Source organism: Emydura macquarii, unplaced genomic scaffold (genome assembly GCF_026122565.2).
Source record: "Emydura macquarii macquarii isolate MOO-44397 ecotype Brisbane River unplaced genomic scaffold, CSIRO-AGI_Emac_v2 contig_1253, whole genome shotgun sequence".
Taxonomy (NCBI): Eukaryota; Metazoa; Chordata; order Testudines; family Chelidae; genus Emydura; species Emydura macquarii.
In genome coordinates this window covers 74,445,615-74,468,887 of record NW_027131390.1, presented here as the reverse complement: position 1 = coordinate 74,468,887, position 23,273 = coordinate 74,445,615, and the positions used below count along the sequence as shown (strand labels likewise).

The following is a 23,273-nucleotide window of genomic DNA, read 5'->3' as shown; positions in this document are numbered from 1 at the left end:
TAAAAGTGGATAACAATACAAATTCAGTGCTCTTAATACTTTAAATATTTAATGTTGTAAATGGTTTTCCTGTCATTTTACATCTGTTACATAGGGCTGTGCATTTGAAGTTCGGCTTGAACCTAAATAAACCCAAATGTGTTAATATTTGTGTAGCTCCTAATAACAAAACAGTCATATTTATGTAGTGCCTTACATCTTCAAAGCACTGTTCTCCAGCTGTTTAATTTTCATAACACCCCATAAGGTATGTAACTACGTATTGTTAATCATGAACCTAAGTATTTTATAATTTTAATTTTTTTGTTTTTATGGGGCTCTTTTTTCTTCTCCATTTGAAAGGGGCCAAAATAATAGGACATCTAGCCTCTTTTATCATAGTTCCATCATCCAGGAACTGAAATAGCTTGAGAAGGCCAAAACCCATTTGGGTTTTTCTCCCATTTTATAAGGCTGTTTTGAGGAGTTTAAAAAAAAATTCAAACAAAACAGAACTTGAAATACAAACACTAAAACTCATGCATTCCCCTATGTTGTCCATGTGTGAATATCAACATTACTAGTGGAAGGTCACTTCTTATCTTCATACGATTTCTCCAAGTCCTTTTAAGCCCATGCTATGGGCTTAGTTCATATGTAGAAATCAAGTAAACGTCTGTTCAAAATGATACTTTATAAAAAGGCTTTTATATTGGGCATCCAAAATTTTTGGAAAGAATGTCTGTGAAATATCCTGCTAAACCTTCTCCCAAGGTTTAATGCAAAAGGTGGTTCTGACAACAGATTTTTTTTAATGAGGAATGACATCACAAACTTGATTTTAATTAGATGCTAGAATCTGGGAGGTGATTTTGGTAATAAGAAATATTAGCTAAACATAGCCTTCTATTGCAATTGGCCACTCCAACTATTGTATGAGCAAAATCCCTAAAGTTTTTAATTCATTTTCATTAGGAAGGGCAACATCAAATTAGGACAGTTAAAACTACCTCAGAATGCTAAATAGCATAAGACCTAAATGAACAAGAAGTTCTCCTCAGCTCAGGAAAGCTGTACAGCAAGCTGGGCGTATATAAAATTACAGTCATAGTACAACTCTGTTTAGGTCCTCCAGTTTCAGGAACATTCCAGGATGCATTGAAGTCTATACCAAAATGCCCAATGATATCACTAGGGCCAGGATATCACAATTCTGGTTTAAATTAAATATCTAATGAGAGATCACTACGCCATCCTTCCCCATGTAACTTTTACATTTATGACTAATTGGTAATGGGGCAATCAGCAGGCTCCTGTATTTTTTCTTATTGATATGCTATACAAATAATCGATTTTGTCTTTGATAAGGCTGATAATCTTCCTGTAAACTATTGGTGTTTGAGAATAATCCTGGGATGAGGCAGTGGTGTATAAGGACCAAACCAAGATGTTGCTTATAAGCTTTATATGACAGGATTATTCATATATATCAATTTTGCTGTTGTATATCACACATCATCAGATGTTCTGTATCCATTGCAGCATGCAAATCCCTATGGCGCTCCTATTCCTGCTTCTGTCTTTATCATGCTGGGTCCTGTTTATCCCTTTGAAGTCAAAGGTAGTTACATGTGCCACAGATGAGACAGTTGGGCTTCTAAAGTTTTAGGTTGGAACCTTAGCCATGCTGAAGCCGGCATGGGTTGGTGCTAAACTTGCCTCATAATTTTGAACATATCAGATTCATTCTTAATTTTTTTCAAGTATTTGGAAAAGTTTAACCACACTCTAAAATGCATCCTCCTGCCATGTTGCATACACAACAGGACCATGTGCTGCATGGGAACTGAAACTGACCAGTTTAGTAAATTAGGAAGGAATTTTACCCCTGGTCAGATTGGCAAAGACCCTGGGGTTTTTTTTTTGCCTTTCCCTGCAGCATGGGATATGGGTCACTTGCTGATTTAATCTAGTGTAAATGGTAGATTCTCTGTAACTTGAAGTCTTTAAATCATGATTTGAGGACTTTAGTAACTCAGCCAGAGGTCAGGGGTCTATTACAGGAGTGGGTAGGTGAGAGCCTGTGGCCTGCAATGTGCAGGAGGTCAGACTGGATGATCATGATATCCTTTCTGACGTTAAAGTCTGAGTCTATGCATCTATGAGTGATGTGTTAGTATGACTCATTGTTTGAGCTGGAGTCTGTGAGCCAGATCCTGGCCTACACTAATTACTTCGCTTCATTCTTTATACATGGTGGAGCCAGCCTTACCTGACCCTATCTCTCAGTCCCCAGTGTATGCTCTGGGGTGTGTCAGGGTGAAGGAGTCATGGCCAGAGTCCTGCTGTGCTCTGGTGATCTCCAGCTCCTACAGTGGCACTTTAGAAGTCAGTGTAGCTGGCTTAAGTTAGAATAGCCCTGAGGCAGAACATAGGAAGCAAGGGAGCATAACGATAGCTCACAGCCACCTTTGTTGTTTCTTCTGTCCTGTGTTGAACACAGAGCTAGAGTTGAGGATTGAGCCCTTGGATTTTTTAATCAGTTTGCCATGAAATGAGACTGCTTTAGTCTGCTAACCAGTGCAATGCCAACTGACACATTATAGGCTCTGGCTTCATTAATTATTTATCATGGCAGTAGTTATATTTATTTTCATTGGTGGAGCATGACACTGATAGCATCTAAAACTGCACTACAAAGCATGACAAGCCTGGCTGTGATCAGTTTTATCACAATATTTTAACAGTTGTTTGGTAGTGACTGCTATAATTAATGTTGCAAATACATTTCCATAATAACTTCCTTTGCACTGTTACTGTGGTAATGGACACCCTATAAATACACTTTAATACATCTGTTTTTCAGGCTCTGTCACAGGATAGCTGGTCTCTGGATAGACTGAGCACAGTGCCCATAGCCTCAAGCCGGTGAATCTAATCCAGCTAATTAGAGACCTGGGCTACACTTGGGTCCATAAAGGGCTGCTAGTAGGTAGCTGACTCCTGGGCAGGGAGAACTAAGACATACTGAGCCCTGGGCATTAAAGGCCACAGGGGAGTGGAGTGGTGAGTTGCTGGAGCAAGAGGGGACCCAGGGAAGCCACCTGTGGCTGCTGCTCCTATTAGGGAAGCAGAGCTAGCTGCTGAGGTTAGGAAGCTGCTGGGAGCTGGAGCATCAGAGACACCTGGGAGGGGTGGCCCTGAAGCCTACGGGCCAGGTACTGACTTATGGCTGCATTTTGATTGGTTGTTTAACCTTTGTCACAAAAGAATAAATCTCCTTGACTGAGATTGGGCATGGCAGTGCCTGTTTGTTTGGAGCTCGGGTGTAGTGGTGGCTATCTCAGTGACAAGACCCAAGTCATGAATTCACCTTTTTAGAGTAAATTCTTTGTCTGGTCTGTGGAAAAAAAGATTTTTTTTTTCTGGAACATTTGAGCAAGATCCCTTAAGGCCATGTCTGAGGTAGTCAAAGGTGAATAAATAGCTAGCTGTTTTGAAAAAATCAGATAATGCTCTTTACAAACAGAGCTATAGCAAAGAATGGTGGATGTCTGCAGACATTCAGCATTACATCCATGTAACAAACAACGGGAATCTTCCCTTTTGGGGGCTCTGAGGGCTTGTTGTGAGTGGAAAACTTGCAGGCTGAAAACTTGATTTCTGGTCTACTCTGTTGAAGGCTCTTAAGTGGCACTGTATTTTCACTGTAAATTGCAGCAGGTTAAAAAGACATTTAATTTTTGATACTCAGATTAGCAAACTTTTATTTCCCAGCAGCAGGCTCCTTTAGAAGCAGCTGATGTCCCAACTTTTTGGCTAGAGACTCAAATCTCTCGAATCTGATTATAGTAAATCTTATTCCCCTCCCATACTAGGGAGAGAAACAAAATCCATGACAATTAGGAAATTTCACAACAGATTAAAAGGCTTAATCTGTTCCTAAGGAAACACATCAGCAGCAGCAGCCATTTTAATAAGTATAATCCTTCCCATTTTCCTGAATGTAACCTTGCAAAAGCTCTAGTAGAAAATGTGTGTCGCTGCAAGTAAATTTGAGCATAGGCATAATCCTCAGCAACAAATGGTAGTAAGTCTCAAACACTGCTTTGGGTCCTCTCCTTTACCAGCAGGTGTGCATTTGTAGAAAAGTAGTGAGGCGATATGTGCTACCTGCAGACCTCATATTGATGAATAGGGTTACCAGATAGCAAGTGTGGAAAAATTGGGACAGGGGGTGATGGGTAATAGCCACTTTATATAAGAAAAAGCTCTGGATATCAGGACTGTCCTTATAAAATCTGGTTGCCCTATTGATGAAGCACTTAGCTATCCATTTTCCACCTAGGCAGGAGAAACTTGCAGCTGCTCACTTAAGAGCTCTAGCTTTGCTTTAATGAATCACAGCTCTCACAGACCTATCACAAGCACAAAGCTCTCAGGTGTACCAGATTTTGCAGGACATCCTGTATTTCAGCTGACAACTGTCTGTGCTGTGGTGATGGAGGTTTGCAAGGCAATTACTGCTGTCTCTAAAATAATGGTAGCCTTTGAATGAATGGGCTTCCCAAACTGTACTGGTGCCATTGTCTAAACCACTCCCCAAGGTGTACAAGAATAAGTAACTGTTGACTAATCTTCCTGCTGCAGTTATTGATCCTGCTCCCTCATGGAATGGTCATGGGGAACCATCTTCTCATCCCTCTCCTACATCCTCTCAGCTGAAGCTGCTTCTGTATGTCCTGTTCCAGTACCTCCTTCTGCACTTCCCAGAGCTGTGATCTTCTGGCAAAGTCCCTCTGCATATCCTGGAGCAGGTTGTCCTGGTCCTCCTTTTCCCTCAGAGGTATCGGGCCCTTTTGCTGACAGTCAGTAACATCCTGGGGGAGAAGGCTCTGAAATGCAATGCAACACCATTACTTTTCTGTCTGCAGGGGGAAAAAAATGAAAAGCTCCTCTCCTTTATCTTCCCGCATCACACCAAAAGAACTGCTGTTTCCCAGATTCTCCTAACCAAAACAATGGCAAAGGCTTTACGTTATATTTATGTATACAGATCCCCAATCTCACAAAAGCCAATTTTATTTTTATTTATATATAAAAACAAACTGGCTTTTGTGAGTTGGATGTGTGTGGGACAGGCCAGAAATAATTTGCTAGTGATGGTCTCTGCCTCCTTTAGTCCCTCTGCCCCAGACCGAATATTTACTCCATCTGGGGTCCAAAATAGATCCAGCATGAAAAAAGGATCCATGTTTTAGGGCAGGGCTAAGCGCACAGTCCAACTTTTCATAGAATGCATACATTCTTGCTGAGGTGGTAGACAGGGAGCTATAGTCTTCAGTCTTTTACTATGTAGTCTTGAGGGCTTTGATTTTCCTCTCTGCACTGAGGTCCCATGTGGTGAATCCCCTCTTATGCCAGCTTCTTGGAGATGATGTTGTAGAAATGCAGATTATGGGTACATCTCCCCAAATGTAGGGTCTTATTGACCTACCAGAGAGCCACCAGAACCTTGGTGTCAGCATCTGGCCTGCTAACAGCACACTGGGAGGATAATTTCCTAGGCAGCTTCTCTGTTCAAGTGCTCCCGAAGTACAGCAGCAATGTAGCTGGTAAATGTGGTGTTTAAAGACTAAACTAGTGTGTATAAATTGGTAGATGACTTTTCATGCAGAAGTTGAGACTAGGTAGAGGGGAAGAAAACATGGCCCAGGTGTGAAGGCATTGGCACCTGAATGATTTTAGCTTGTGTCCACACTACAAAGTGGATGGGTTACCAGATAGAGTGAAAGCAAAGCTTGAGTGGTAGCCTATATACCCAGCTAGCTTGTGTTTAAAGCACCACCAACCTAGGATCAGATGATTTTGTGTGTAGGTGGTAGCCAGGTTAGGGGCAATACCCAAGTGGACCCCAGGATAACTCTGTAGTGAGCCTTAACCATACAAGACGAACAGTTCCTCTTGTAGCTGAAGTGGTAGCAACATGTGCTGGGAATCTTAAGGTCCCGAGCTTAAAATCTGTTTGAGACATGAAGGAAGCCCTTATGCTTTGCATATGATGGGATTTGTCTTCCCAGTTTTTTAAATAATGGCCCTAGTCTGTTGCAGCTACCACCTCAGACAACCCACACCATTTTCCTCTTCTTCACAATACCGCTACCTATTCAGTGAGGGTCCATCCACCAGACACCTTCATCCATCCAGTTTTCCCTTAGGTACCTTCACTCAGCTCCCCCCGCAGATACCCATCATCTACCTAACCCAGCACTCCCAGACAATGTGTAGCACCTTGCTCCCCCTAACATCCTAGCATTCTCCATTACCCACCCATCTACACTGTAGCCCCAGAAACTGCAGCCACAACTGCCCAATTTTGTGCAACTCAGTTCTGCTCTCACTGTAGTTGGACCATGGTGTGTTGACCATAAACTGAAGTTTGTGGTTATTTGCAAATTAAATGCAAACATACAATCTAGCTAATTAAATAACTTTCATAAAATGTAACACATAGAACTATGAAAAACTTGGAAGACCTTGTTCCCCTCTACTCCTTGTCCAGTTCATCTACTTTGTGCCATATACTTACACACACTTACACACACACACACACACACACACCCCCCTCTGCAGCATCAGACGCATACAGCAAAACCATGTGAATAACGTTCACACTGTCCCAAATCCACCTCTTGTCTGGCTAAGTGCTAACTTTTTAATCCGTTTGCCAGCCTCATTCCATGTACAGAAAACTTTCCCAAACCTGGGCTGACAGTCAGGTTTTCTCCCAGTAGGCAATCCATCTAGTTAGTGTGGACTAGCAAAAAAAGACAGCATGCAGGTTTAGGACTCTGTAGAGACTAACCGATGCATGAACTTCTTTTTAAAGTTAAGTAATTCACCTCTTTCCTCCAAAATTAGTCAAAAGCACCAGGCAAAGACAAGGAACAATATGGAGTTTCTGGCTCAAGCAATAGCTGCCATATGATGAATTGGGGGGAGGGGGAGGGGGCGCTAGAAAATCTTTTAAGTGAAAACACCACAGTTGTAGCATTCAGGTGTAGGGCATCCTAGCTGGGCTGTCTGGTTTTTCTCCCTCTGAGGAAGTGGTTCTCAACCTTTCCCAACTACTGTACCCTTTTCAGGAGTCTGATTCGTCTTGTGTATCCCAACTTTTCCCTCACTTAAACTACTTGCTTACAAAATCAGACATCATAGTACAAAAGTGTCAGCACACTTACTGAAAAATTGCTTACTTTCTCATTTTTACCATATAATTATAAAATCAACTGGAATATCAATATTGTATTAATATTTCAGTGTATGTTATATAGAGCACTATAAACAGGTCGTTGTCAGTATGAAATTTTAGTTTGTACTGCCTTCACTAGAGCTTTTTATGTAGCCTGCTGTGAAACTGGGCAAATATCTAGATGAGCTGATGTACCCCCGGCAGACCTGCATACCCCCAAGGGTACTTGTACCCCTGGGTGAGAACCCCTGCTCTGAGGTATGGCCTGGAACCTCTCCCAGCCTTGGGGTCTCTAGCTGGAGGACCGGCCCAGGTCAATTGCCTCACTTCTCCCTGAGTGGGGGGCAGGGATGGGACGACTTGTGAGATGAGGGGCTCTTCTGAGAAGGGTGGGGCGGCTGGAATCAGTGAGACGGTGGGGAAGGGGCGCTTGTGCAGCGGGCTGAGGAGGGAGCCGCTGCTCACAGAAGGCAGCTGGCTGGGGTTGGCCTGGCTCCGGCCCCACGCAGCCCTGCCTGCGGCGTCTGGCCATATGACGCTGCTGTCAGAGCTACAGGGTGGCTCGGTCCCTTTTCCCCTGAGCTTTCCTCACGCAAGGTGCCCCCCCGCGGTGCCCTTCCCCCGCTGCTGGCTCCCAGCCCGCTCAGCCCTGCTGCCAGGGAGTGCCCCAGGGCCTGCCGCGCTCCGAGCCCGCAGCACCTGAGCCGCGCGGGGGCGGAGGTGGACAGCGATTGCCGCAGGGCCAGGTGGCTCTGCCTCCCCGGCTGCCCACACGGAGGCAGCCTGGGGCTGGGAGAGCCCATTGCTCGGCGCGGGGAGGAGAAGCAGCAGCCGCAGGAGGAGGCAGGGGACGGTCGGGGAGGGGGCAGAGGCAGAGCGTCCGCCGCCGCCTGGCACGCAGGGGGCCTGGCAAACATGGTCGCTGCTCACGCTTCCCATTCTTCCTCCTCCAGCGAGTGGATCGCTTGCCTGGATAAAAGGTACCAGCATCTTCCCGGCCGGGAGCGGCTGCAGCAGGGATGGGGGAGGAGGGGGCGCTGGCCCCGCAGCCCCCCCCCGGAAAAACCCGGCTTAGAAGCAACGTGCCTGGGGGGAGCAGTGGGGCCGCTCGGGGGGAAGGCTGAAAATGTCCATGGGAGTGTGTGCGCCAGCAGGAGACAGCGGGCTTTATTGCCATTGTAAAAGCCCAACGGGTCTCGTTAGCGTGGGCTGCTCGCGGCTACCTAGGCAATATTGATTGCACGTGGAGGTGAAGGAAATGAAATGTATCAAAGAAGCTGCCCCTCTCCCCATGGTTGGTTGAGGGCTCTTGCTGGCTTTGCACAAATTGCATTTAGGTTCAGGAGGCAGAGGAATCAGTAAGCCCTACACAACCATAGGTCCAGCAGGCATATTCTAAAAAAAAAAAAAAAAAGTAATGGGGCATGCACGTGATGCTAAAACTACATGGGAGAGGTTAAATCCTGCATTGATAGGGGCTTGGACTGAATGATCTAGGTCTTTTCTAGCTCTGATCCTAAACATCAGGGATTCTCAGTTAATATCTCCAGTCCATGCATAGCCTATTGGGATTACAGCACAAACCTTGTGAAGCTTTCTGTTAATAAAGGCTGTAATAGTACTAAAAGGCCACCCCAACTACTTACCTTTTGAATGTGTAGGGAAGGTGAAACCCACCCATTTGGTTCACAGGCCCAGTTTCACTTCTAGATGTGGGTTTGCATGAAGGAACCCCATCAAGATCCTCCTCCTCTCCCTGCAGATCTCCCTTCCATGGTTCATGTGGGGGAAGAAAAGGAGACCCCCCCCCCCAACTACCCCATCCACCAGGCTGAAAAAAGGAAAAGATCCTCACCACCCTAGACACACATGATGAAGGACCCTCTGCTTGTAGAGACTTGTATAACTACAGGTTTGCTCTGCAGTCTCTTTAAAGAGGACATCTTGGACTGTAATTGTTTCCAAAACACTGACAGGATAATTTTCTGTTGGATCAGATTGTAGGTCTAGTAGTAAACATTACACAGTGTTAGTAATTATTGCTTGTTACCACAGACTAAAAGGTAATACAATAAAATGCAGATAGTAAAGAAATAGTTGTTTTAAAAAAACCCACTTGTTTCATACTAGGCATAGGTGGGGGAAAAGCGTAAGTCCTATACTATCAGCAGAAGTGTGATGTCTAGTTATATGGTCAGTGTGGGACATTATGCATTTCTTACTATATTATCTTCACACTTAATTGATTGGATTACACTGCACACTTTTAAGATATCAAAGAGAATGCACGGTACTTTAAAAATACAGTAGATTATTGAATGCTTTTGGCAGTAGGAGTCATTCTGGGCTATGTTTTGGTTTGCCTGATTCTCTACTCTGATATTAACAATAAGAGAAAGGAATGCAAGCCAAAATAGGGAAAGAACCTGTTAAATAATATTTAGATAGGTTAGATGTATTCAAATTGTCAGGGCCTGATGAAACTCATCCTAGGCTACTTAAGGAACTAACAGAATTAGGAACCGTTAGCAATTATCTTTGAGAATTCCTAGAGGATGGGTGACGTCCCAGAAGACTGGGGAAGGGCAAACATAGCATCTGCCTTTAAAAAGGGAATTATAGACCAGTCAGCCTAACTTGGAAAGTCAGAAAGATACTGGAACAAATTATGAAACAATCAAATTATAAATACCTAGAGGATGACCGGGTTATAAGGAATAGCCAGAATGGATTTGTCAAGAATAAATTGTGCCAAACAAACCTAATTTCCTTTTTTGAGAGTTACTGGCCTAGTGGATAGGGGAGAAGCAGCTGATGTGGTCTTGATTTTTAGTAAGGCTTTTGACACTCCTAAATGACATTCTCATAAGAAAACAAGGGAAATGTGGTCTACTATAAGATGGGTGCACAACTGGTTGAAAGACCACACTCAGGAAGTAGTTACGAATGATTCTCTGTGAAACTCGGATGACATATCAAGTGGGGTGCCACAAGGTTCAATCCTGGATCTGGAACTAGTCAATATTTTCATTAATGACTTGGATAATGAAGGGCAGAGTATGCTTATAAAACCTGTGGTGACACCAACGTGGGAGGAGTTGCTAGTACTTTGGAAGCCAGGATTAGAATTCAAAACAACCTTGACAAATTGGAGAATTGTTCTGAAACTAACAAGATGTAATTCAATAAAGATAATTGCAGAATACTTCACTTAACGAGGATAAATCAAATGCACAAGTGGTGAATAACTGGCTAGGGTTAGTATTGCTAGAAAGGATCTGTGAGTTGTAGTGGATCACAAGTTGAATGAGTCAACAATTTAATGCAGTTGCGGAAAAAAGTGAGTTTCGTTCTGGGGTGTATTAATAGAAGTGTCTTATGTAAGACACTGAAGGTAATTGTCCACACTGGTGAGGCCTCAGCTGATATATTGTGACCATGCTTTAGGAAGGATGTGGACAAATTGGAGAGAATCTAGAGGGAGAGCAACAAAATGGTAAAAGGTTTAAAAAACCTGACCTATGAGGAAAGGTTAAAAAAAACCCTGGGTATGCAGAGACTTTATAATCAGGTTCCCCTTCAGGCTTCCTTTATAGTCTTTAGATACATTTAGGACTGTTATAAAGAGAACTAATCAATTGTTTTCTATGCCCACTGACTGTAGGACAAGTAGTAGTAATGGGCTTAATCTGCAGCAAGGGAGATTTAGGTTAGATATTAGGAAAAACTTTACTTAACTATCAGGATAGTTAAGTATTGAAATAGGCTATCAAAGATGTTTGTGAAATCTCCATCGTTGGAGGTTTTTAAGACTAGTTTAGACAAAAACCTGTTGGGATGGCCTAGGTTTACTTGGTCCTGCTTCACTGCAAGGAGCTGGACTTGAAAACTTCTCGAGGCCCCTTTCAGCCCTACCTTTCTGTGATATACTGATATGCTGACATTAGACCAGTGTAACTCCATTGAAGTTAATGCACTACACTGCCACTGGTGTGAGGAAGTTGTGAATCAGAGCCAGTATTTTTAAATGAATAATCTGATGTTTGTCAAGTAATTTAAATGTAATCATTTATGAAGTACAAATTTCATGTTTGATTAAACCTGAGTGGCTGAATTTTATTTCAATGTGTGAAAAATAAACTTGGGTAGGGATAGTTTTCTAGGAAATACACATTTTAGGTAGTAGATTTTCAGTTTATATCTGCCATTATGTGTGTTTCTTATTGGCAGCTGGGGTGGTACATTGTTTTTGTCCCTGTTGCTTGTTTAGAATAATTTAGTGAGGTGTTTGGCAGTTGAACAGTTTAGGTTAAAACCAGTTAGTGTATTTCTCAAACAATTACTTCACGTTCTATAGAGGCAGTGTTATCTAGTACATCTAGCACAAGTCTGGAGATTGAGAAATGTGGATTTTTTTTCCTGTCTCTGCCACCGAGTTGCTGTGTGACTTTGAAAAATGGGTATCATTTCTATTTGTCAGTTCCACATCTGTAACTAAGAATAAAACAACCAAACTATTTTAGTGAAGTACATTGAGAACTACAGAGGAGAAGTGCTATAAGATATTATATTATAATGTTATATATTTTTACATGTATTTTTTCATATTGTATTTCTTTTGTTCTGTAGGTGTTCTGTGATTAAGTCATTGGATTATGCAATTTCTGTGTATTTTTTTAAACTTGTTTTATAATGCTGTTTCTTTTATTTTAAGATATTTCCTAATTTTAAGGGTGGATTTTGTAAGTGCTGGACCCATCCCCTAGCCCATCAGTGTATCCATTCATTTTAGAAAAACAGTTGTTCTTATTAAATGTTTGTTAGACTTTTAATTAAAAAACATAAAATACAAAATATGTAGCATACATTAAGCAAACCTCATTTATTAATATTGCAACAATTCTGTCACTCTACAGGACAAATCAGTAACAGAAGGAGCCAGGGTAATTAAAACGGAATGTAATCTGGTTTATCAAGCCCAATTTAAAAAGAAAAAAAGAGAACGGAACTTTAAATAGTGGTAGCAAAACATAAACAAAATAATGTGTCTGTAAGATCTCCATGTTCCTCCTTGAGGTATGTGGCAAACTAGAACTAATACAAATCTAAAATGAGAGCATATTTATAACTAATAAATAACTTCCAAAGTGTTTTATGAGACATATGTTATACTTCGGAGGGCAGTGTGGGCTAGGATCACTGATGTTTTAACTGCACAGTCTCTTTGATGACCACAGAGGCCAAACATAAGCACTTAAGAACAAGATACATAAGACATTATATATTCATGTCATAAGAACAAAGCACAGGGAAAACAAGATAGTCAGAGAAACAAAAAAAAGTCACAAAATCTTGTTGTTTGAGACTTTCATTGTTCCTGGACAGAACAGATTGCCAAGAACAGGTGAACCCACATTCTTGTTCTATCAAGGGTACTGAAATAATTTATTTTAAGGATCCAGATCCTGCTCTCATCGAAGTCAGTGGGAGTTTTGCCATTGACTTCTGTGGGAGCAGAAACAAGCTCAGTCTCTTAGCATTTTTCCATATGTCTTATCTGCATACATCTCAGTAAAGGGTTGCTAAATCCGTTCAGATGGGTTTAATGGCTATGAGCAGTCCTCATGATTTCTTTTACGCCAACATGTGTCAGTAAGGGAGATTTTTTTTCAACCCTTTAATTTTAAATGAATATACAGTATGTGCTCAGAGCAGGCTGAGCATCTTTTACAGAATTCTATTATTTCACAAAACCAGAGTGCAGTTTTTTATTCCTCTGAGGGTTTTAATTTGATTCAGACATCGACTTTTAAAAAAAATGATATCTCATGCTCACAACAATTAGATAACCCAAAGATTTCAGCTCTATCATTATAATGCTGTGCTTTCTTGTGTGTTCGATATAACCTGCAGTGCCTTAGTTGATTGGTATGTTTGACTGCAGGAGTAGATCACAGAGCAAAGCATGTAACTTTGCTATCCTGGTGTGTCAAAAATGTTATTATCTTGGTGAAGCTGATTATGAATTATTTAAATATGAATGGGTGTTTTGAGGACAGACTGTCCATAATTACTTTTTATATCTTTGTCACCCTGATAGACTTTAGGTCTCCACTATTAAGACAAGAATAAAGAATAAAAAATAATAAGAATAAAATACTGTATGTGGAGCAACAATCTTGCAGTCCTTAATCAGACAAAGTTTCATTCATTTCAGTGAGAGTTGAACTAAGACTGGACTGTAGGATCAGGCCAAAAATTTGATTCAGGATTTCCCATCTGACTCATTGTACATATGTTTGGGACCTAGCTAGCTCTTTATGCACTTAGTGATAAATGCAAACAGGAGTAGCGCTGATAGTGATTGTGCAGACAAACTAAAGTGGAGAACTGGGATTTTGAAAGGGGAATACATGGTGATAGAAAGAAGCACTCTCTCACTCAGATTGCCATCCTGGGCAATGTATCATTGCCTCAAGGAAGTAACAACTTGATTGGCTTGTGCTTAAGCAATAGTATACATATAACAAGCATGTTATCACAAAAGTATTTTATTTCTTTTAAAAAATATATTTTATAAGACTATAAGGACGCGCTCCATGCTTTCTATGTATTTTTAAGCCTCTAGTCCAGTTTTAGATTTATAATAATTCCATGGAAGCAACATCACGTTTCACCCAGTGTTTTATAGTTTCACATTTAACAGTGCAGTCTTCTGACAGTGATAGATAAAAGCAACTTTTCCTGAACTGTCTCCTGAATAAAGCCATTTTACAACTACAATAATTAATATTAATATAGGCATACTATATGTTTTTGCATTTTATAAGGTGCTTTCTGCTTGAAAATACCCATACCAAAGGCAGGAGTGGCAAAGTACTTCAAGTAAACTTGAGCAGGTTTGTTTTCTGTAATCAGAGTGTTAGGACTTGCCTCAGCTTCCATTTTTGCCCATGCAGGATTACAATTAATTCTGCACTTGTCTTCCTTTCTACCTTCCTTTCTTTACACACCTGTGTAGGCAAAGTGAGTGCACAAGCATTAATGTGCCTGATGGATCTTTTAATGGCGCACAGGCGTGCACTAGCAAATACACATCCCAACAAGGGCATGTCTATTTGAGGCCTTAATGTGTGGTTCCTCTCCTCCAACATCAGGTTTTTTCTGAATACATCTGGAAATCTCCCTGCACTGGATGCATCTGCAGTTTGTCTGTGTTGTTTCTGGCATACTGTTAGGATTGGACCATTGAAGCCCTGTGTTCTAAGCAGAAATCCACATACCAGTTTTATGTTATATCTCGTACTATTGCTCTCCTCTTTCCCTTTGTTCTTGATCCCTAGGGCCTGATTGTCTTTTATAATAAAAGTTGTTTTATGCTGCCCTGGCAGACATGTTAGCAATGTCAGAGCAATGTAAAGGGTAGAGATTGTTGGAAAATGAACTTTATTCCCATTAAGTATTTTTTGGACTGTCAAAAATATGAAAAATTAAACCTTTTGTTTTTGTGTTTTCAATAAAATCTCAGATACTTTAATCAAAAATGAAGAAAAAACTTGTGACAAATTTCAGTTTTAATGAAACCATATTTTTCAACAAAAATGTTAATTGAAAAAGCTTCAGCCAACTCTACTTAAGGGGACTTGGCAGAATTGAGAATTCTGTCCTTGAAAACAAAGTGATCATTAATGATATTTATATTTTTCGGTATCCTAGATAACATTATTTTTGTAGTCGCAGGAATGTAGGGCTGGAAGGGATCTCAAGAGGTAATCTAGTCTTTTCCCCCCCATACTGAGCAAGACCAAGTATATCTAGACCCCCCTTGACAGGTGTTTGTACAACTTGTTCGTAAAAACCTCCAATAGTGAGGATTCTGTAGAAAGGTTAACTGTTTTTCAAGGTCACACAGCAAGTCAGGGGCAGAGACAGGAAGAGAACCTAAGTCTCTCTGGCACATGCCACATCCACTCGCTATAGAAAGTGCACTTCTCAAACAGTTACTTCAAAAAGTGGCTTTAACCTAAACTGTTCAACTGCCAAACACCTATTGCTAAATGATTCTAATAAACAATGGACAAAATAAAGTACCAACCCAGCTGCCAATAAGAAACATACATAATGGTAGGTATAAACTGAAAATCTACCTAAAACGTAACAAATTTAACTTCTGCAGGCAAAAGCTTATGCCTGCAGAAATTAAATTTTAGTCTTTAAAGTGCTACAGGACTCTCGTTTTTGCTGTATACCTAAAATGTATAATTCCTAGAAACTACCATTTCCCCCATGTTTATTCTTCATACATTGAAATAAAATTCAGGCTTTCAGGTTTAGTCAGACTTGAAATTTCTACTTTATAAATGATTACATTTATATTACTTGATAAATGTCAAACTATTCATTTAAAAATACTGGTCCTGATTCTCAATTTCCTCACACCAGTGGCAGTGTAGTGCATTAACTTCTGTGGAGTTATACTGATATGCTGACATTAGATGAGTGTATCACAAAAATGCAGTGGCATACTGTGGGTCTCCGGTGCTGGGGAGCCAAGCCTGTATTTGCACGGTTGCCTCCCGGCCTCACATGCCTCTCCTCCCCATGCAGGGCAGGAGGGGTCCCTGGCTCCCACCAGATGGCACCAACCCCAGTTGCCCTGGGTGGAGGGGTGTCTGTACTTGCCGGAGGGGAGACGATATGCTGCTTACCTTCTCCTGCTTGGGGGGCTTTCTGGCGCTCATTGTGGTGATAGAGCCCAGCTTCTCCGCACTTACCCGCTGCCTGGTGCCTGCCTCCCCTGCTCCAACACCACAGCCTGGTGCTGACTTCGATGGAGTGGCCTCACCCCCCCTGGCCTGGGGGGAAAAGGGGGATGCCAGGTTGGCCCTTCATATTGCTCAGGGGGAAGGGGGCACAGGAGACTCTGAGGGGCGGCTCTCATCTCCTGCATGTTGTGAAGGGTTGGCCCAGCACCCCTCCTTCCCCCCGTCATACTCCCTCTTGGTATGCCACTGCAAAAATGTAGGGTTGAAAGGGCTCGAAGTTTTCAAGTCCCTCTCCCTTCAGTGAGGCAGGACCAAGTAAACCTAGACCATCCTGTTCAACCTGTCCAACCTGTTCTTAATAATCTCCAATAATGTGGATTCCACAACCTCCCTTGGTAACTTATTTCAGTACTTAACTATCCTGGTAGTTAGTAAGCTTTTATCTCCCTTGCTTCAGATTAAGCCCCCCACAAGTACTGTGGTGTCCAGAATTGACACAGCACTCCAGCTGAGGCCTCACCGGTAGAATGGGACACCTACCTCCTGTGTCTTACATATGACATTCTTGTTAATAAACCCCAGAATATTAGCTTTTTTTGCAACTGCATCACATTCTCATATTCAGTTTGTGATCCACTACGACCTTAACATCCTTTTCAGCAGTACTGTCATCTAGCCAGTTATCCCCCATTTTGTATTTGTGCATTTCATTTTTCCTTTTTTTTCATTTCATCTTATTGATTTCAGACCAGTTCTTCAATTTATTAAGGTCATTTTGAATTCTAACTCTGTCCTCCAATGTGTTTGCAACCCTTCCCAGCTCAGTGTCGTCCGCAAATTTTATAAGCATACTCTCTAATCCATTATCCAAATCATTAATGAAAATATTGAATAGTACTGGACCAGGCAAGACCCTTGCAGGACTCCATTAGATATGTCCTCCCAGTTTGACAGCAAACTATTCATAACTACTCTTTGAGTATTGTCTTTCAACCTGTTATGCACCCATTTTATAGTAATTTTATCTAAACCACATTTCCCTAATTTGCTTATGAGAATGTTATTTAGGACTGATACAAAATGCAAGATTTAATTTTCTCCTTTTTGTTTTTGTATCTTGATACCTACTGTACATTACAATTCATGTTATTCCCTTTTCTGTTATCATTTTGCTAACTGTATTTTGCATAAAAGCAACTCTTAGTATTCCTACTAATTTTTCATTAGCGTTAATGCACATTGATTTTAATGGCGTCAGTAGATGATCTTTGAATTCAAAAGCTGTTAAAATTTATATATATAGCAATGTAATCTTCCAGAAGTTCTCATAGTTTTTGTAAATTTAAAATATTTATTTAACTGCATCATTAAGATAGACTATATATGGGGTGAGAGTGTAATGAGGATAAAGCTGTGTTCATGGTTTATCATGGTCAGAGTTTATATCGAAGTATTTTTGTCACTAAATCATATTGGTCTGTTGTGCATTTCAACCAATGTTTATTTCAACTAGTCTTCCCATTAAAGCCCTTCAATATAAAACAAATGGTGCCAGTTGATGTAATATTATCTAGATCCACTCTGATCAGAAGGAATGGTAACTCTTTGTGAACTCTCGTTCATATTTATGCAAGCTCATGTGTTTAATTCAATGAGATTTGGTCTGTATTTTAGTTCTATGGTGTGCATGATGTGGAAAGGATATATTCACAAATGAAACAGATAAGTTTCCGTGTAATTTTAGTCGTCTTCTATAATATGAAATATTTCTCTTAAACGTAATTTTATTATGAAAAAATATTTATTTTTCTGTGCTTGACACTATTTTTCTGTAACTGTTGTACTATACAAATAATGAATTTCTACCTGAAGATGAATCTCTGTGAATGTCATTACTTAACAAATATGTTTTTCTCTGGCAATGCCACAATTGTTACAGCTTTAAAGCTGACCTTTGCATTGGAGAAAACACTTTGTTGAACAAATTGCCTGAATGTATACAGTGTTTCCATGCCAATTGTTTTTAAGGGATACTGCCAAGTAATTTGAGCTTAAAATATAGTGGTTTTTAAGGTTTGCAAAATCTAACGTTTGATAAAAATATTATGTTTTACTGTGCTAGTCCAATGCAGTATTGCAAATCCAAACATATCAGTCCTGATACATCAAGTGAAAGTGGCTATAAACAGACCAGTCTTGCTTTACTTATCCCATTGAGGCAAATGCAAAATATAAGTAAACAAAACAGCATACATGGAAAAGTCTTTTTTCAGTAAGACACAGTCCCTGCTCTGAGACGCTTACATCTAAACAACTGAGCTTACTGGTGTTTCCAATTCTCTTGAGTTTATTACAAGTCTTGTGATATTTGGTGTTTCTCAAAGCCACAGCACCTGGAGTCGTGATGGATGATAATCTTAAGGTGTATTTTTCTTACCTGGTGATGGAGGGGGAAAAAAGCTTGAAAACATGAACCCTAAAGACTCTGAAATTGAATGCAAATCCCCCTCCCCCAACTTTGTTGTTTTAAAAATATTTGATTGTAGGATGGCAAACATCATAATTTTTTTTTAATGCTTGGGATAGGTAGTACTGCCTCTTTAGGTGCTGTGCACCTCCTGGAGGGGTTGTGTGTCCTCCATTCCATTAAAGTTAACACCAACTCTTAACATGACATCATGTTTCAAGTCCCTTCTTTCATTCTGTCCTCGTATACCTCCCTCTCTCAGAGCATTTATATATCAGAGAGCCAAAGAAAAGAATTAGCAGCCAGTCAGTGAGCCCCATAACTGGCTGAAAGAGAAAGGCAGTCCATTGTTCTCCAACTCCCACATGATGTGTAGGGGACAGAGAGCATCCTACTGGTGCTGAGATTCTGCTGCTTTCACCTTCTTTTTCTCTACCCCTCTACAAGATGGTGGAAGTGGGTGCCTAGGGCACAGAGAGCAGCATCTGGTGGAAATAGCTACCCCTGCTGTTTTTTGTAGCTGCTTCAAAACAAAATATACCTTAACATACCAATAAAATGAGCAGAGTTTTCAGCAGTAGTGGTTTGTTATGCTTGTCAGCTCATTCATTCTGTTTATATTGTTGGAAATAACTGTTGCAATTTTAACCCATAGAAAGACTAGTTGTATTTGTGAAGGACCCTGTTATGTCATCTTTCTGTGGCTAATGTTGTAGACTCTTAAAGGTAAGGACTCTGATTTCTATGTCTTGTACAGCACTGAGTAACCTACAAATAAGAATAACGCAGCCAGAATGTTCAAATCTGTTTTATAAAATGTAGTGCATGCTGTACACTAAGGGAAATACTCTCCCATATTATGTGCAGCTGAGTAGGAGTATCAACTTTCCTTTTTTGTGTGTTTGTTTTAACCTTGAACTTGAATAGCTGCTTTTGAAGATACAAAATATGTTCCTTAAGTTATGCTTCTAGAGGGCTTTTTCTAATGTCTGTTATATAAACTTCATTGCAAGGAGAAATGTCAGGTATGTTACCTGAGATCCTGATGATAAAATACATCAAGGAAAAAATGTCCTTTACAGGAGAGAGAGAGACATAATTGATCAGGGTTATGTCATTAGTAATGATGCTGTCTGTCACTTGTGTGTGCTGCTGTGAAGTGGTATGCAATCTAACCAGGCAAGAAATGGAGGGAGAGAGGAATAAGAGGATGGAGGATATGAAAATGTTACTGTCTGATATACTTGGTGCCATTGTTCTGAAGAGGCAAATTAGTAATTTAATATAAATAAATAATGATTAAAGTGTTCAGTGGAAAAGTAAGGAAAGAGAGAGTATATTGGACTGATGGGAAAACACTAAATGCTGACAATTTAATGCATGATTTCCTACTCTGATTTTCCATGGTTTTATGACCCTGTTTTTTTTTGTTTATTTACAATAATGTCCATATTGGAAAAAATGAAAAATCGTATGCCTGGATCAGGGATAGTCCTCTGACAGCCCATTTCCAGATTTAATCCCTTTGCCCCCATCTTTAGGATCTAGTGTCATGAAAGAAGAGCATCCAGGCAGCCCTGATGCAATTTTGCTCATTTTCCCGTAACACTGTTCCTGAGCTGACTCAGAGGAGTAGTTACAGAATAGAACTAGACACTTTTCTTTTTCAGCCCCTCCAGGCCCAGGAGCAAAGAACCAAACCCAAATCTTAAACTGAGATGCACCCCACAGTGATGTATTATTGTATGAGCTGTAGACTAGTAGCCTGATTTTAGTATTTTTTTTGCTCCTGCGTACAGTTCTCTCTTACTTTTCTATTGAGGCTGACACTATTCAGCGCTCTGCCCATTTGTGGCTTCTGGGCTATTCAGAGAAGTTTTTTTCCCATCCATGATGTCCTGCTTCACAGCTGTAAAGTTCCTTACTGGGAAGTTTGCTGCATACTGTGAGGGACATGTGAAAAATTGGTACAGCTGCACCCCCCCTTTCCCCCCCCAAAATGCTTCAGTTGATAGATAGAAAACTGTATTGTTAAGCTAGCAACGAAGATAAACTTCAACATTTCTTCATTTTTATAACTTAAATTTTATTTTCCCATTTTTTTTCTGAGTGGGGCAACAGCTTTGAACTTCCATTGTATCGTGGATATTTGCAAAATTGGAAATAATCCTAGAAGCCACTATACTATTATTGTTAAAATAGCACACTAAGGCTCAAGGTTTATTTGCTTTGTCTTGAACAAAGAATTGGGCAGTATGAAGAATTGGACAATAGTAATAGGAAAACTACTAAAATGATTAAGGTTTTAAATTTCATTGTTAGATACAAATTGCAGAAATGCCTTGTATAGCTTCAGTCAAATTTCTGGAAGTGAAAGCAGCATCTGAATTTGCAAATGGATTAAACTTTATTTTTAAGTGAAATATTTTGTCAAAATACTGTGGTACATATCAGTGTGTAACTTAGTGTAGAATCAGAACTAATGGTTTGGAAGTTAGAACAACATGTATTGGAAAGGATCAATATTCAAATTTAATTAAGTTTTTAATGTCAGGAGATAACCTCACTGGTCTGAATCATAACTACTTCTACACATTTATACATGCTCTCTTGCTGGCTGTTTCATTCTCTTCCATGAGGCATGCCAGAAATTGGCTGAAAATATTATGCGCAAAATATAATATCTGATATCACCAGTGTGCACATTGATGCTACACAACTAGACTGTTACTTAAAAATATTATGTGAAGAACCAGTCTTTTGCTTTTTCTGGCTATGATGTTTTATCATGCTTGAAATAGGTTGTGACAAGAAATGTTGTCTAATAATGATCACAAGTTCTCCTTTGTGGACTTTGCCACCTGAAAAAATGCTTGGCTATCTCTAAACACTGTTACCTACACCTTTTATACTATTTTGCTCTATGACCACAGTTGAAGTTAGGATGCCCTAACAGAAGTAAAGCATTGCTAGAGTCTGTCAAGTGAAGTGTTTCTATTGTATGTCTTGCAATGGTGGAATGGGACAGTATACAGAACATGCTGTGCTTCACTACTGCAGTTATTGCACTGTATATATTTATAATACTCCACTTCATTGCTCTTTTCTGGGGGCCTGTGGTATTCTCATCATAGTGTTTACATTGTTTTTCCTACTCTCATTTCACTCCATTAAACTCCTTAAAGCAATGGTTTATAGACCACTGATGGTCAGCAGTGCATTGCCAGATGGTCCATAGGCCTTCTTTCTCTCACAGCATAACCACTTGAAGACAGATGCTTCAACCACTATCTGATCATTTTAGCCCAGTACAGGACTGTTTAGCATTACTTTTGTCAAACAAAATTCTGGAAACCTTATTCTGTGTGTTGTATGGATGCTATGTTTCTTCTGTGATGTGTTTTTTTGGTATAAATTCAGACAATCAAATATACAGTGTTCCTAGATTTCAAGGCCAGAAGGGACCACTGTGATCATCTAGTTTAGTATAACACAGGCCATAGACCTTCCCCAAAACAATTCCCAAAGCATATCGAGGAAGAGCAGCAAAAGAGCTAAATGCAAAGTGACATGAACAGATTGGAATGCAGGGACTGTGAGGAGTATTGATTAAATGTGAGGACTGACATCCTGATAGAGGAAATAAACAGCATAGATACAAAATGGGGGAAACGTAACCATAATGAAACCTAGATATCACGGTGACGAGCATGGTATAAAAATTTAGGAAGATGGAGCACATATCTCATTAGAGCAAGTCTATTTTTATATTGTTGCCTAAATACCATTTTAATTTTACCTTCATGACGGAACTGGGATTGATGGAGAGGGCAGAGAGATTGGAGAGAATGTGGTACTTGATGGCATAGAAGGGATCATTAGGATCATCTATTCTGGCCTCCTGCATCACACAGGCCGCAGACCCTCACTTAGCATCAAAGCCCATAACTTTTGTTTGAGCTATAATGCATCTTTTGGAAAGCATCCAGTGTCAATTTACTTCTTAACCTTTGCTGAAATTTTTTTTTTGTCTTCTAACAACAGTACTACTCTCATCAGTTTACAACAGAGTGACTAGATAGCAAATGTGAAAAATCAGGCTGGGGTAATAGGTGCCTATATAAGAAACCCCCCCAAATATTGGGACTGTTCATATAAAATCGGGACATCTGGTCACCCTACTTCACAACACTACGGCTTCAACAGTAGGGGGAATATTTTCACTTCAGCAATGGAAGAATATCAGTATTACAAAACACAACTAAATTATTAATATTCCTTTTTCGCTTAATATGAATAGCTTAATATGAATATGCACTTGAAGCATAGAGCTAAACATGATTGGATTCAATCTGCCATTAGTTGTTTCTTTTCTAATTACAGGATCAATTATTAACTTTCTAAAGGTAGTTTAACGATAGTACTTGTTTTAATGTTAGCTATAACCCTGCTTTATTTATTAAAACCAAGTCTTCAACCCCTTAATAAGAGAGTTGCCATGAGAAAAGAAGCTAATTTATTTTATACTGTATTGACATTGTTCTTTGCTAGGCAGCTTGTACTTAAAGAATAGAAAACACTTTGTCATAAATAGGTTGTTAATATTAATTTGATTATGATGATTTTGTTAAGACATAAGCGGCCAGCTGTGATCAAATTTGAGTTTCACAGATGTTTTAAGAAAGAAGTAATTGAAAATATGGCACTTCACTATCTCTATTATAGTTCTCTAAGTCAAACCGTTCTTCCTTCAAAAACTAGTGCTGCTATTACAGTTTATAAATGCTTAACAAAAATTAGCTTACGTAAA

At 40.1% G+C, this 23,273-nt stretch overlaps 1 protein-coding gene and 1 long non-coding RNA gene across 2 annotated transcripts in view; one reads left to right on the top strand and one right to left on the bottom strand.

The window, feature by feature from the left end:
• Window positions 1–4,257: 4,257 nt before the first annotated feature.
• LOC137153643 (uncharacterized) lies at window positions 4,258–8,475 on the bottom strand. Its single transcript, XR_010919861.1, has 2 exons — window positions 8,201–8,475; window positions 4,258–4,874 (listed from the first exon to the last, which is right to left on the bottom strand). It is a non-coding gene; the product is annotated as an uncharacterized lncRNA (long non-coding RNA).
• The window catches only part of RAPGEF4 (Rap guanine nucleotide exchange factor 4), a 205,741-nt gene continuing 190,027 nt past the window's right edge, over window positions 7,560–23,273 (top strand). Inside the window, exon 1 of the mRNA XM_067549231.1 lies at window positions 7,560–8,211. Coding sequence (XP_067405332.1) covers window positions 8,147–8,211 — 65 coding nt within the window. The 5' untranslated portion in view covers window positions 7,560–8,146. The remainder of the gene's footprint in view (window positions 8,212–23,273) is intronic.